The 15,015-nt window shown below is 42.6% G+C and overlaps 2 protein-coding genes across 4 annotated transcripts in view; one reads left to right on the plus strand and one right to left on the minus strand.

The window, feature by feature from the left end:
- Ttc23 (tetratricopeptide repeat domain 23) overlaps positions 1-1,632 on the minus strand; it is a 79,325-nt gene extending 77,693 nt beyond the window's left edge. For both annotated transcript variants that reach the window (XM_057756604.1, XM_057756602.1), the window contains exon 1: positions 1,266-1,632. The gene's annotated coding sequence lies outside the window, so the exon portion shown is untranslated. The remainder of the gene's footprint in view (positions 1-1,265) is intronic.
- Positions 1,633-5,074: 3,442 nt separating this feature from the next.
- The window catches only part of Lrrc28 (leucine rich repeat containing 28), a 99,296-nt gene continuing 89,355 nt past the window's right edge, over positions 5,075-15,015 (plus strand). For both annotated transcript variants that reach the window (XM_057756293.1, XM_057756292.1), the window contains exons 1-2: positions 5,075-5,159; positions 8,888-9,115. In XM_057756293.1, the coding sequence (XP_057612276.1) occupies positions 8,948-9,115 (168 nt within the window). In that variant the 5' untranslated portion in view covers positions 5,075-5,159; positions 8,888-8,947. The remainder of the gene's footprint in view (positions 5,160-8,887; positions 9,116-15,015) is intronic.

Consider the following 15,015-nt stretch of genomic DNA (forward strand, 5'->3'; position numbering starts at 1 on the left):
AAGCCCTTTGTTCTCTGCAGGAGATGTCCTTCATTCTCTCTGCTTTCGCAAAGCTGAGCAGAGGTTCTGGGGTATCACAGCAGCCCCCCTGAGCATGTGGAGAACTCAGTTTTGTCCCAGACATAGCTCAAGTGACACTTCCTGTAGTGGTTTTTCGTGGTGTTTGGTCAGGGGTAGAAATTCCTTTAGAGCAGTTCAGTATAATCATGACAAACACGTTCAAAGGAAGAATGAATCCAGTGGGAACAGAAATCACCCTTAGCGTTCTTATATCACAACCACCATACCTGGTGACACACATTCAGAGTGCCAAATTAAAACGTTCAGCGCTTTTCAACAGCCAGAAGGAAAAGTATCAGGATTTAGGCAAACCAAGAAGGGCAAATAAAGATACTTAAGCACAATGTCTCAAGAGATGTGGCAGCAGATTTGTATGTGAATTTCTTACAGAGCTCTGGCCTTTGCCCTCGTGCAATCTTAAACTGTGATACCAGTTTTCATACTGAAAATCCACAACCAAACTCCTTAATTCTAGTGACTGGCTCTTCATGTAACTTCTCGTTCTTTTTCAAAATAAAGCATTATTATCATTTTAACCGAGGTTCTTAATGAACCTCTTGCTGCAGTGAGAGCCAGCTCTGCTCAGGCTGCAGTACTCCTGTGGGATGCTACTTCCCTTCTTCCGTCCCTGTTGAAAATTTGCTAACAGGTATCAGTGCTAAGTTCTTCCTGAGGCTCCTGATGCTTCTAGCATCTGCCATGGTTATCTGCACATTGAAAACATGTAGATGCTTTCATTGAAAATCTATGAGCCCCATTTGCCCAGACCTTGGTATGATCTTCTGGAGTGTTACTGTTTTATGTCCTCCTAGGCAAACTAAGAGCAACAATGTAAGAAGCAGTTATTCTAATGTATTCCCAAACCTTATATCTTAATATTAATTAAATATCTTTATTTGGGAGAATTCATCTACTTGCTGATGCTGATGTTGCATATGCCAAAATATGTTTGGCTTGATCACAGGCAAATCCATCCTTCAAGTTCCCACTTTACAAAGATTTGTTCAATTTGAGTTCAAAGTCAACAGTGATTTTTCTTCTCTAAATTGACGGCTTGTGTATTATGTCTGTTATCATACTGCACAGATACAATATCCATTTGATTAAAAATTGTAATATAAAATGTCTAAATCCACATTAAAGCAGCAATAGCAGCAAAGCACATTTTCTTGAAGCAAAAATAATCTACAATTAATCTTGCTTACCTTGCAAAGCTCCACTGATAACCTGGGGATCGCATTTCCAACTTCATTCTAAAGAGAAAAGAACTCTGAAAACTCCCCCTTCCCGCCCTCAGACGGCGTCCGTGTTTTCTCTCGACGTGCCCTTAAAACTAGCAAAACAACAAATTAAGAACAACCTGGAAAGTTTCTAAACTCTCTGCCTCCAGCTTTGTCGTAAAATCCTTCGTCAGATTATACAGTCGGAGGGGGTGAAACTCCGTTTCCTTTTCACAGTTCTCTTGACCGTCTGCTTTGCCTGTCTGGCCCCCTCCGTATCGTTTTGACGATTTTACAACCCGATAACCATCAACAAGTCTGAATAGAGCGGTTTCATCCAAACTGAGAACAGCCTTTGTCCATAAAGAAACCCAGTATTTCACAAAATTCCAGGCCAAAGAATGAAGGATAGAGCCTTCACCAATAGGGAGTGGAGAAAAGAATTTTGTCAAACTTTGTAATCCAATCCTTGGGAGTCAGAGGTGGGAATTTTAGATGGGGGCAGTCTTTTCCTTGGGATTTTCTTAAAGTGGTATCACTGACTTGTTGAAGTTAAAAGTTGCCACAGGTTGTTAAAACATCCATTTAGTTTCTCCTGTTTTAAGTCCAATAAAAATACGTAAATCGATACTCCACAAACTGAGTGACTTCTAACAGTGATTATGCTATCAATACAGGAATTTTAACGTCAATTTGGGGGAGAAGTAAAAACTATTTTAGCATGATTCATTCTTCACGAGCAACTTTCGACGTTAATATCTAAAAATATTTCTCTCTTAAAAATGAAAACGAAAATTGAGATGCTTACATTACTTCAAAATGTTTTTCTACTATTAATCTTTTTGTGACATTATATTACACACACACACACAGAGGGAGAGGGAGAGAGAGAGAGATTATAATTAAATCATTTCCCCCTTTCTTTCCTCCTGACCAAGCCTCCTAGGTATCCCTCCCTCTCTTTAAAATTAATGGCCTTTTATTATTTTATTTTTACATGCACACATAGCATGTGTGTGTGTGTTTCAGGGCTGACCATTTCGTATTTAGATAAGCAAATTGGGAAATTGGTGTGCTCCTCTGGGGAATACTTTCTCCCAATCTCAGCTTTCTTTAGTTGCCTGTAGTTCTTTGTATAGCGTTGAGGCCTCCTGAGCTTTCGGTAGTTGATGTTAGCATGGCTACTGGTGCAGTCCTCATTCAGGTCATGTTTATAGGCAGATATGTCAGTGAGACTTTATGGATGTATCTTCTAACATTTCTAGGAGACACAGTCTCAGCAAACTCTGTTCCTCCGGCTATTACAATCTTTCTGCCTTCTTCCACAGTGATCCCTAAGCCTTAGGAGTTGTGTAATAGAGGTACTGGTTGTGTCCCCGCTCTACATTGGGATTGCTTGTGGTTTTCTGTAATGGTCTCCATAAGATGCAAAGAGCAGTTTCCTTGATGAGGCTTGAGGATTACTAGGCTATTACACTTACGAGGCTAGACCCCAGAGAAAGACAACTAGAATATTTTTATTTTTTGAGAACTTCACACACTGCATTTTGATCAAATTCACTCTCCACTCCTCTCATCATCCCAGATCTACTTCCTTGTTTTCTCTCCCCCTCTTCTTTTTAATAATCAGTGGAGTCCAATATGTCCTGCTTTTATACCCCGAATGGGGGGGGGCAGTCACTGGGGCAAGGTCTACCTACCAAGGGTCACATCTTAAAAGAAAACCAACTCTCCCTCCCCTAGAAGCCACCTACTGTCCGTAGCTCCTGAGCTGGGGTGGAGGGCTGGTGAACCCCTTCCTCTTCCATGCTAAAATGTTGACTGGCTTGATCCTGTGCAGACAACCACAGTTATCATCCACTTAAACGAATGCAGAGGGCCTGTTGTGGTCCTCCCTGACCTCTGCCTGGTATCTTTCTGCTTCCTCTTCTGCAATGGTCCCCCAGCCTGGAGTTAGGGAGACCTGGGGGTGGGGGTGTCCTATTTGTGGCTAGCACTCCATAGATACTTATTTGATCAGTTCTGAGTTATGTTAACTACCATCCACTGCAAAAAGAAACTTCTCTGATGAGGTCAGAGAGAACAGCATGTCTTATTAGTGGAGTTGATCCTTAATGCACCGATGATTTTTAATTTTACACTAACTATAGTTTTCCTGATTTTAAATCTGGGTGTTTGGGGGAATTTTAAAGTATTAAACTCCCCTCAAAAGTTTTAATAAACATAGAATATATATTATGCCTTAAGATTGAATTAAATAATAAGTAATTCATATTTTATTTGAACTCATATCTTACTTTGGAACTGTTACTATTTTAATTTAACTGTTTTCTAAGTTATTCATTTCTAAGAGTAGTTAAGCTATCATGAAAGTAGTTCATTTGAAAGTTGAGGATGATTCGGGTGATCCTAGCGCAGGCCTTTAATCCCAGCACTTGGGAGGCAAAGGCAGGCTGATTTCTGTGAGTAGGAGGTCAGCCTGGTCTACAGAGTGAATTCCAGGACTACACAATGAAACTCTGTCTCCAAAAACAAAAAAAGACCCTGACTCAAAATACCACAACAAACCAAATCAAGCCAAACAAAACAAAAAACCAAAAGAGAAAGAAAGTTGTTGCATCAACGTTCACGACATTTTAAAAAAAGTTTTACATGCTGGGCGGTGGGGCACATGCACCTTTAGTCCTAGCACTTGTGAGGCAGGGGCAGACAGATCTCTGCGAGTTTGAGGCCAGCCTGGTCTACAAAGTGAGCTTCAGGACAGTCAGAGCAGTTACATAAAGAAATCCTGTCTTAAAAGAAAAACAGACAAAACAATTTTTTTAAAAAAACTTTTCTTCCCTGGTACGAGGCACTGAATCTAGTGCCTCTACTGAACTACATACCTGCCTCCTCCTTTTTAAAATACTTGAGGTAGGTTCCCATTGCTCACTAAGTTGACCTTTAGGTTGTGATCCTCCTGCCTCAACCTCGAAGTAACGGACTGCACAAGTCCTCCACCAGAACAAGCAGGGTTTTCATCTTGAAGAGGTTTTTATGGGCTGCCTACTTTAGCCATGTTAGGAACTGCCATATTAGTTCACTAAGTTTTGATTGTCCTTAGTTATTTCTCACACTGGAGCCTGTGTGTGTGTTTTGTTTTTTATCTACGAGACAGTGTCTCACGTAGCTGAGATTGGCCTCTAAATCCTGACCTGTCTCCACCTCCAGAGCATTGGAACTCAAGCATAGAGCACCACGTCTAGGACCACGAGTCTGAACGTTAGAGACTGTAGTTGGCACCTCGCAGTGAGAGTCTCGAGACCTTAAATCCAGTGCTCAAGTTCTTGTTGACTGGATTTACTTGCCTTATGTAAGCCCGACGGCTTCTGTTTAAATGTCAGAATGGTAGAGAAGCAGTAGTCGGGATTGCTGTCAAAGCAAACGCGAGACTGCACAGCCCTTAGGACGATGCCTGGTACAGAATCGCTCCGAGTTTTACTGTTGACATCTGTCAATGAGAGGCTGGGAGCCGAATTGAATGTGTGAACGAAAAGACAGGTCAGTTACAGGCGGCTCCGAGGCTAAAATGCTAAACTGAAATGCCGCTTTCCGGCCGTCCTAGCTGGAGCCGGAAGCCAGAGCAGAGCCACGGCCCGGACGCTGCAGGAAGTCGCGCTCTCGGCCAAAACACGAGCGTCCTAATCCACCTATCGTGAGACAGCGAGAGCGGAGGCGAACTCTCGCGATGTTTTGATCTCCCGGGCACTTCTTTCCCCATCCCTACTCCGTTAGGCACGCCCCTCCCCAGGCCCCGCCCTCGTAGCCCCGCCCTCCCTCTATCCCCGGACAGCCTTCCAGCGCAGCCCGGGCACCCAGCGCTGGTCAGCGGGCGCCGAGGTGAGTGTTCTGTCTCCAGGCTCACAGGTCGAGGGCACTGGCCCGGCTCCTGGCGGGGACGCTCCATTTCCGTCGCCACAGAAGCGCCCGGGCCTCTGCGAGAAGGACCACGAGCTGTCCGGCCTTGGGTCTCCACGGCTGTTGTGTCCACAGCCCCTGGTACCCGGGTACCCTGAATCCCTACCCCTGGGCTCCCTGCTGCTGGATTCTTATGACTAATTCTGATTGAACTAACTGAGGTACCAAGACGTCTGGTACCTTTTCTCAGGGAGAAAACAGCCTTTTACAAATGCTTATAATATACTGTTTGTAAGACCCTAATCTCCAGCGTTAAGAAGTCAGATCGTGTGTATTCTATCAACTCAAGTACTGCAAAGTTAGTTAGGGAGTATTCTTTAAAATACTTGTGCTTAAGATGGGGGTTTTCTTAAGTTGGAAAATTGTTCTGTTTGCTTCTGCTGAAAAGACATTGACGTTGGACTTTCAGAAAACTGAAGGAGCCGCTGTATAGAGTTAATACCAACTACAGTATTTACGTTAATTGTGGACAGATGAAGTTGAAAGGGACAAGAAAACAAGAGGCTCTGAAAGGCTGGATTGCCAATGAGTGCATATTGGGAAAAACAAGAGCATTGTTGCTGGAAGCTTTTTGATTTCATTTGTATGCACCTTATTCCCAATCTGCCTCTGTAGCGAGATGCATTCAGCCGAGCCTAATGGTGCTTTTCAGGCAGCCAGTTGCAGCTGGAGCATCAGAAAGCCATTTGGTTGTAGTGAATGGAGATTTTGGAGATAGTTCTACTTTGCAGAAGGAAAGCCTTCCATTTGTGTAATCTTTGTGTATCTCATAATGATGGCACATTGCCTAAATTTTCCCTTTGTAAAAGGCTGTGTTAATAGGTAAGGTGGGACTCAGACTTTGGTGTTAGAACCACCTCTGTTGTGTTTGTGACACGGTACCTCATCTGTAACGCGGAGTAGTTCATGTCTGCTGTACTGCTTGGCTGTGAGGATAAAGGTCCTTATGGCAGCCAGCAAGTTTAGAGAGTCTATGAGTGAGCTCAGTGGCTAGATGAAAAGTCAACCTTGGAACGCTATTCTGATTTTATCTAGTTATTAGCTGTTTGAAAGCTAAAAGTATTGAGTTATTGTAATATTATTCAGATATGCAGATATGAAGAAAACTTCTGCCCCCAGGATTTTACAGACTTGTCTAAAGTGTCAGTAAACTGGTGTGTATGTATGTGTGTGTGTGCGTGTAATATATATTACAAATTGTAAAAACTTAATAACTGGCTTGCTCTGAAAGAAAGCCAAGGAAATAATTAGTTGGGACAAGGAAGTGAGTTTTATGTTGAAATCTGCAAAGCGAAAGAGGCAGTTTCCTGGCTAAGAGGGGAACAACAAGTGCTTGGAGAAGCTTGACAGCTCCCAGGATTAAGAAAGCCCAGGAACTTGGTGAATGTGTCAGAGGAGGCTGGACAGGCAGGTTGGGCCCAATGGTCAAGCGCTCTGAAAGCTTCATAAGCTTTGCTTTTCTCAATAGGGAGTTGATAAAGTGTTTATTTAGTAAGGCATGCCCAAGAGGGAGAGATGCAATTATACGTACATTTTCTGAGGCTCATTGCTGTAGTTGGTATGTTGGAAGCGATAAAAGTGGATATGTGGAGACCAGGAAAACAGCTGGCCAGGGCAGGAGATGGCAGTGGCTCGTGGCTTTGGCAGATGGAGCGACGTGGCTGGAATTGAGATGTATTTTGGAAAGAGAAACACTAGCTTTGTGATGGATTGAAGGAGCTGTGATGGAGAGGACAGGACCCTTCATGACTTCCGCCTGAGCTGCTGTGTGCAGAGAAGCGTGTTTTCCTGGAGAGGCAGCTGGGGGTGAACTTTAACAGCTGTCTGGGAAGGTGTGACACTGGAGATGCCATGAGACAGCTAAACCACTCCCAGCTTACTCAGTGGATAATTACCCAGGAAGCTTTGTTTTCTACACAGAAGCATGGATGCTGTCGGTCCTGTAGTTCCCGTCACTTTGTATAAACACATATAAGATGTCCAAAGAGCAGGTGCCTGGCAATAACGTGAGGAAGTAGATGGAATAAATATGGGAAAGCTTTAAATTTGTAGATGACCAGGAACTGTTACTGAACACTTCATAGAAGGACTCTCTTAAGTAAAACGGCAACTGTTGTCTTCTGAGCTAAGAAATAAGAGTTTGAAAATGATAGAAAGTAACCCCAAAGTTACAAAACTCTGCTCCTTAAAAACCTTCATACAAATGCTCAGTGAGAATTACTTTATTAAAATGAATAAAACTTTGCCATATTACTAGGAACAAGGACGAACAAGCTTATTAACATGGGAGGGAACGAAACACAGGGCTTCCCGAACTTGTCAAAGTTGAAAGGGTTCATAAGGGCTTAAAAGCAAGAATGTGACACCAGGTCCAGTGGGTTTCAAAGTGTGAGTTCTTCACAGCAAAGCACACGATTCCAGAGAGCCAGGGCTGCACAAAGAAACCCTGTCATGAAAGAAACAAGGGAGGCGGGGGCAAGTGTAGCTTCATTTTTTTCTCAGTTTTGTGACAGGAAGAGACTTTACAATAATTTTTCAACCAGCGTATAACTGCTACATCTACACGAATCACCTGAGGCCCAGAACAGTTTATAGTTGGATATCACAGGTCCATGTTCCTAGTGCAGTGGTTTTGACTAGTGACTTTGGATCTCACTCTTTGCTATTTCTGATCTAAAGAGAAGGATAAAAGGATAAGAAAGGTAGAAATGTGAAGTATTTGACAATATTTACATAGTAGAAAGTAAAGGAATTAAGCTGTTAGGGATATAAGTACAAATAATAGTTATTTTAATGTTTGAGATAAGTAAAACACAAAATGCAAAATGAGACGGCTCAAAATGAAAATGGGGTGTGTTGCATTTGAGAGTTTTTTTAAGTCTTTTTTTTTTTTTGATTACATGCTGTACAACTTGCCTCTGGGGTCTGTGGATGCAAAGCAGTTGGTATAGAGTGCTTTCCCAGTGTGCATAGAGCCCTGGGTTTGATCTCACTACTACAGAAACAAAGAGGTGTGCCATACAACTGGAGGCAGAGACAGGAAGATCAGAATTTTAAGATCTTTGGCTATATAGCCAAGTTCTAGACCAGCCTAAGATACATGAGACCCTGTCTTACAAAAATAAAACCAGAAACTGGTTTCTGTTCTCATAAAGATTCCTACCTCAAGTCCAAAAGAAAATTTCCTCTCTCCCTCCCTTCCCTCCCTCCCTCCCTCCCTCCCTCCCTCCCTCCCTCCCTCCCTCCCTCCCTCCCTCCCTCCCTCCCTTCCATCCCTCTCTCCCTCCAGGTTCTTTGAAACAGAGTTTCTCTATGTAGCGGTTTTCACTGTCCTGGAACTCACCTTATAGACTAGACTGGGCTTGAAATCACAGAGATCACCTGCTTCTGCCTCGAGTGCTGGTATTACAGATGTGAGTCACCACTGCCCAGCCAGTTAGGTCTTTTTCTAGAAAAAGACCTAAATATTGCTTAATCAGAGTACTCTATTATGATTTTAATGTCCTAAATATGAGCAGAAATTTTAGTTGTCACAAAAGAAGGTAGAATTGTCTTTAGTGTTGGTATGTTCTGGCTCTGTAGGCTAGCAGGTTTATATGCAGTGCTTGTAAGAAATCCCACAATGATATTTTTTTTTGTCCTCTTTATAGAAATGGACCAATTTTGACAAGATGTAGTGCTGCAGCGTGCCTGATCAGAGATGTTCAGTCATGGCATCCGAACTTTGTAAGACGATCTCTGTGGCCAGGCTTGAAAAGCACAAGAATTTGTTCTTAAATTACAGGAATCTGCACCACTTCCCATTGGAGTTACTGAAAGATGAAGGGCTGCAACATCTGGAGAGGCTCTACATGAAAAGGAACTCGCTCACAACCTTGGTATAGTATTGCATTGCATTACTTCCATTTGTAGATGTGGTCCTGACCAACATGTGTTTTATTCACCCATGCTACTCAGTTCAAGGGTTGTGCATGCAGGCTACGGAGATGCACAGGGGCTGTCAGTGCGCTCGTTACCTAAGTCCCTGCAGTTAGGCTACAGAAGGGATGTGCAGGCAAGTGAAATAGTCCCATATACCCCTGTGACAGTTACAGTTAGCCTTACTTCAGTCAGCTAGCACACCTCTCATGGCCTGTGCATCTGCTGTATGTCAAAGCAGCCTAGATAAAAAGGAAACCGGAGAAGACCAGTTAGCCTGACTCTGACTTGTAGGAATTAAAAAGAGAATGAGCTGAAGATTAAAGTCTTAAGATATATTTGGGGAGTTTAATGAAGCCTTGTGTATTAACCAAACAAAACCTTGTCAAAATCAGAGTGATCTTGTATTGGGATATCATACGTTTGGTGAGAAAAACCTTGCTGCTGCAGCAGCATTTAATTCACCTTTTGTGTTCCAAGAGAAAGCGCAAAGTCTTCCTTATAGCCTATTCTATGTAAGACAAAGAAACTATTTCAATTTGGGAAGAGAAAGTTCTAACCAGAGTTTTATTCCCACTGCTCATTATAGAATATGGTCCCCGTTTTAAATGAATTTATCTTATATGGCCTTTTGTAGCTATCGTTTTACCTGATTTGAATCTTTCTTTTTAAAATATTTATTTATTATGTATACAATATTTTGTCTGCATGTATGCCTGCAGACCCCATTACAGGTGGTTGTGAGCCACCATGTGGTTGCTGGGAATTGAACTCAGGACCTTTGGAAGAGCAGGCAATGCTCTTAACCTCTGAGCCATCTCTCCAGCCCCCCTGATTTGAATCTTTTGCTTGAATTTATGACTTAGGTTAGCCTGCTGTTTCTTTGTAATTGAACCTTTCTGTGTTTTGAACTTTCCTTAACTATCTGGAAAGTGTGCTGTACTAGTTTTCTATGTGTGGATGTATTTCTGAACAAATCAGTCTATGAGAAATACCTGAAATAGGTGAAATGCACTACAAATTGTATTTTTAGTTTATCAGTAAACGAATGGCTATGCATGTTTTTAGTGCTTGACATATTGGTACAAATGTAAGGTTGAATACCCAGCTAGGTTTTTAAACTTAAAAATGTCTCATCTAAACCGGGATTAGGGATGTGTCAATCAGGAAAGTGCTTGTTGGGCAAGGAGGAGGTAAAAGGCCAGGTGTGGGTGCCCTGTGCCTGTAACCCCAGCACTCTGGAGGTAGAGACAGGCAGCTCCAGGAGCTTACTGGCCAACCACCCTAGCTGAATGAGCAAGCTTCAGGTGCAGTGGGAGAGCCTGTCTCCAAAATAGGTTGAGTGACTGAGGAAGACATCAGCCTCTGAACTCCGTACACACGTGCCACACATGAACATGTATACACATATATACTACATACAGAAATTAATATCTTTCTAGAAACTTTGAGAAGACATTGCAACTCACTATTGGAGTGGAAATTGACAGGTTTTTGGTGGTTTAGATACTGTCTAGTAAAATTGTATACCCAATAGAGCAAAACAATTACATGAACAAGGATATTCATTGTACGTTAACATATTAGCGTGATGAACAGTTGTTTTCATAATTGTACATTAGTGTGTTGGTTAAAACCTAATAGCAGCTAACTGCTTGACAATAAATGCCAGGCATTGTTCTAAGCAATTTGCATGTGTTATTTAATCCTGAGAACAATGCTTTGATGCAGCACTTTCATTACCCCACATCTGTAGATGAATAAGGCATTGAGAAAGGACTATGCTGATGACGTCATAGATGAGTGGAGAATGTGAGGGAGTGGGTGGGAGCCCAAGAAGATTCTTAAGTTGCAAAGTGAGAAAAATTGTACTATTATACCTGGCTATTATATTATTTTCTTTTTAAATAAATACTTTAAAAAAGTTATTAAAGATGGTTGGCATATGACCGAAGAAAGGATAAGAAAAATGAGGGACATTTACATAATGGAGTACTACACAGCAGAAAAAAATAATGACATCTTGAAATTTATGGGCAAATGGATGGATCTAGAAAACATCATATTAAGTGAGGTAACCCAGACCCAGAAAGAGAAATATCACATGTACTCACTCATAAGGTGGATTTTAGACATAAAGCAAAGAAAAACCAGCCTACAATTCCAGAGAATCTAGACAACGAGGACCCTAAGAGAGACATACATGGATCTAATGTACATGGGAAGTAGAAAAAGACAAGATCTCCTGAGTAAATTGGGAGCATGGGGACCATAGAAGAGGGTTGAAAGGCATGGGAGAAAGAGGGAGGGAAGTGAAGAAAAATATATAGCTCAATAAAAACAATTTAAAAAAATGTCGGCCAGGCTGACTTTGAACTTGTACATGCTTCTTGCTCCAGCCTCCCGAGGGCTGGGATTACAGGCATAGGTTTCCACGCACAATAATGCCTGCATTTTAGTGTTCATGTGGCATGGCCCTAGAAAATCAGTTTGTAGAAGTCTGAACAAAGGCTCAGTGAAACCATGAACTGGACAGCTCTATGGGTAGGAAGAAGGTTTATTGTAAATATGAAACGATTATGTAGCTCTCGCTCAGGTGATAGAGAGTAGCCAGAGGCATTTGGGGAGCTCAAAGCACCGTGGCTACCTGTTAGGCACAAAGAGAGTAGCCAGAAGGTTGGGGAATGCCTCATCAGTTATAAAGAGCAGGTAGCTTCAGAGCAGAGGAAGCTGTCAGCTGGAGCAGCCTCTCTCTCTCTCTCTCTCTCTCTCTCTCTCTGTGTGTGTGTGTGTGTGTGTGTGTGAGATTTGGGAAGATTGGCATGAGCAATTGGACACATAATTCCCAACACAATTTTACACAGCATCTGCCATGCAGATGAGGGCTGTCTTATTTGATCAAAGTTCACTCCTAATCAAATCTGGGTCACAGGCTACATCAGGTCACAGCATCCATGATTACCAGTTTGTTTATTTTGAATTTAAAAAATTGTTTTTCAAGACAGGATTTTTCTATGTACCCTTACCCTTGGCTGTCCTGGAACTTGAACTGTAGATCAAGCTGGCCTTGAACTCAGAGACCTGCTTGCCTCTGCTTCCCAAGTGCTGAGATTAAAGGTGTGTGTCACCATGCCTGACCTGTTTATTTTTAAATTTTTTTGAGAATTAAAACATGAGTACATGATATTTCCATCATTTATTTCCACCCTCTGTCTCCCCCTTCCAGCACCTCCTCTCTGTTCCTTCTGATTTTCTCAAACGTCTCTTCTGTATTTATTGTTTTACACACCCACCCCCCACACAGAGTATTGCTCATGTGTGCGTGTGTTTAGGGCTGACCCCTTGGGATTGTATAACCCACTGGGGACTTATCTCTGGAAAAAGCTGATTCTCCTGTGATCAGCAGCCTGGAGTTCTGGATTTTCTACATCCTTACCAACCCTTGGTGTTTTCTATTATTTTGTTGTTGGTATACAGTCTTAGTATTGTGAAGTGGTACCATGTTTTGGAGTTTGATTTGCACTTCCCTGAGGCTGAGGTGTTAAGCATCTCTTCATGCACTTATTGGCAGCATTTGTGTGTTGTGTTAGCTGCCTTTCTATTGCTCTAACAAATTCCTGGATAACCAACTTAGAAAAAGTTTACTTTGGCTCACGGCTTTTAAACGTTCTAGTCCACAACTGAGTAGATCATTGAGAACTCAGTGGGAGTGCTGGGTAGTGATGGTGTTGAGTGTATGTGCAGTAAATCTGATCCCCTGTGACTGGGAAGCAAGAGCAGAAAGAAGGAGAGAGGGAGGAGGAAGGCAGGGACTCAATTCCTTTCAGGTTAACAGTTCACCCTGGGAACCGAGCTCTGCCTCTGACAGTTCTTTTAGCCTTAGTTCATCTTTGATTAGCTTTTGTGTTACTGAGTTACATTGGTTCTTTTGTGTTCTGCGTGTTAGATCCTTATCTGCTGTGTGTTTTGTAAGTATTTCTCTCAATCTGTACATTGTCTTTTGTTTATAATGTCCTTTGATGTGTAGCCTCGGCTGTTCTGGAACTCACTGTGTAGACGCCCTGGCCCCGAACTCACAGAAATTCACCTGGCTCTGCCTCCCAAGTGTGAGATTAAAGGTGTGCGCCAGGACGCCTGACTTTTAGTTTTTATAAATGCTGTATGACCACAATGTGTGACTCCTGTGAGATGCGTTGAGCCTTGAGTCCTAGTAGCTGTAGCCACACAGATATTTCCTAGTCCTGATGAATGCAGAGTCAGGTTGTGTGGGTGCTCTTGGCTCGAGGGAAACCTCAGGGTGGAGCCTAACAAAGCTGGCACAATTTGGAAGTCACCATGGAGCAGGTGAGTCCTTTTGAGAGACTAGAACTACGAGGCAGACTTCCTGGTAGGCAGACAGATAGGGAGAGGGACCATAGCTAGGTGATAAAGGTGACAAACTTCCAAGATGGCCAGCTTCTTCCTTAGCCTCCTGACTTAGGACAAAAGCCTGACAGCTTAAAACAAAGGCCTTGTGGTCTTTTGTTTCCCACCAGCAGTTCCCCTGCTGATGGAGGACTGGCTTTTTTGGCTTTCTGAGTGTCCCCTCTGCTTTCCAGAGGCTTTTTCTCTGTGTGTCTGCTGTGCCCTCGTGTCCCCTCATCCCAGGTAAACGCCTCTCTCGAACTGCTTCTGTTCACAGTGTTTGAGATTTCCCTGACACTATCTGGCTCAAGATTTTTCCTGCCTTTTAATTCTTTAATAGGCAGAAAGTAACAAACAAACAAACAGAAAAGGGAACCTGATCAAGAACCCCAGACAGTATCAAGAACCCCAGACAGTATCACTTCTGTTCTAGGCTCTGAAGGGGAGGACCAGGAACATCACAAATCTGTTCTGGTTTATAAAATACATGAAATCTGTGTCCAAAGTTACATGTCAGGGTAGTTTGAAAGCACGTTTTATGCCAGCTCTACCATTAAAGTTTACTCTCGCGCTGGTCATGAAGAAAACGTGTGCATGTCAATGTTGGTAGGAGGGATTTCTGCTTCTGTGGAAACGTGGGCTTGGAAGGGAGTGATGCAGCATAGCGCCACTAGGGGGCACTCTTGGCCTGTTTGACAGGCGCGGTTTCCTAGGCTCTTGTTTTGTTTCCAAAGGCAGAATTCTCACCAGCTGTAGTCTTCTCAAAGTTAGTGTGCCTGTTTTTAAACAGAAACACAGTGTGCTTACCTTGTTAATGAGCTCATACTGCCGCCTGTCAGTAGTAGAAGTATGCTTCCAGTGCTTTGTGTATAGCTTTATCTCAAAAAGCAAAGAAAAAAAGCAAAATGTCTTATCATGGAATACTCTCTGATAAAGCCAAGTAGGTATCCAAAAATAATTGAGGTCATGCTAGCTAAGCAGAACCAGTATTGATACTCTAGCAGATGAAACTAGGTGAGGGCCCGGTGGCGTTTCTTTCCTGCCCCAGTCTTGGCTTTGATGGGAACATTGGCGATTAAGCCCTCTGCCCAACAGTTCTGTAGTTTGCTAGATATGTCCATAAATGGAAATGTGTGTTGATACAGACAGAAGGAAGAAGGCCGTGGATAAGAGAATCAAGGGCTAGAGAGGCAAAATACCAATGCTACAAGACTATTCCAGGGATTTTAATAGATCCACTTGTGATATCTGAGGCAGTAAGTTTTGAATGTATACTGGTATCATGTGTGCCGGTATCAAATATGAGGATTCAAAGCTTTTACCGCTTAAATGTCAATAGTGAGTACTGAGATACTTCAGTCATCCCACAAGATCCGTGTTCAGTGATAGTGTTAGTGAGAAAAGGGTGTGGCTGTAGTGTCTGAGCAGTTGTAATGTTATCTGTATGCCTGTATGA

This window comes from Chionomys nivalis, chromosome 23 (genome assembly GCF_950005125.1).
Source record: "Chionomys nivalis chromosome 23, mChiNiv1.1, whole genome shotgun sequence".
Lineage (NCBI taxonomy): Eukaryota > Metazoa > Chordata > Mammalia > Rodentia > Cricetidae > Chionomys > Chionomys nivalis.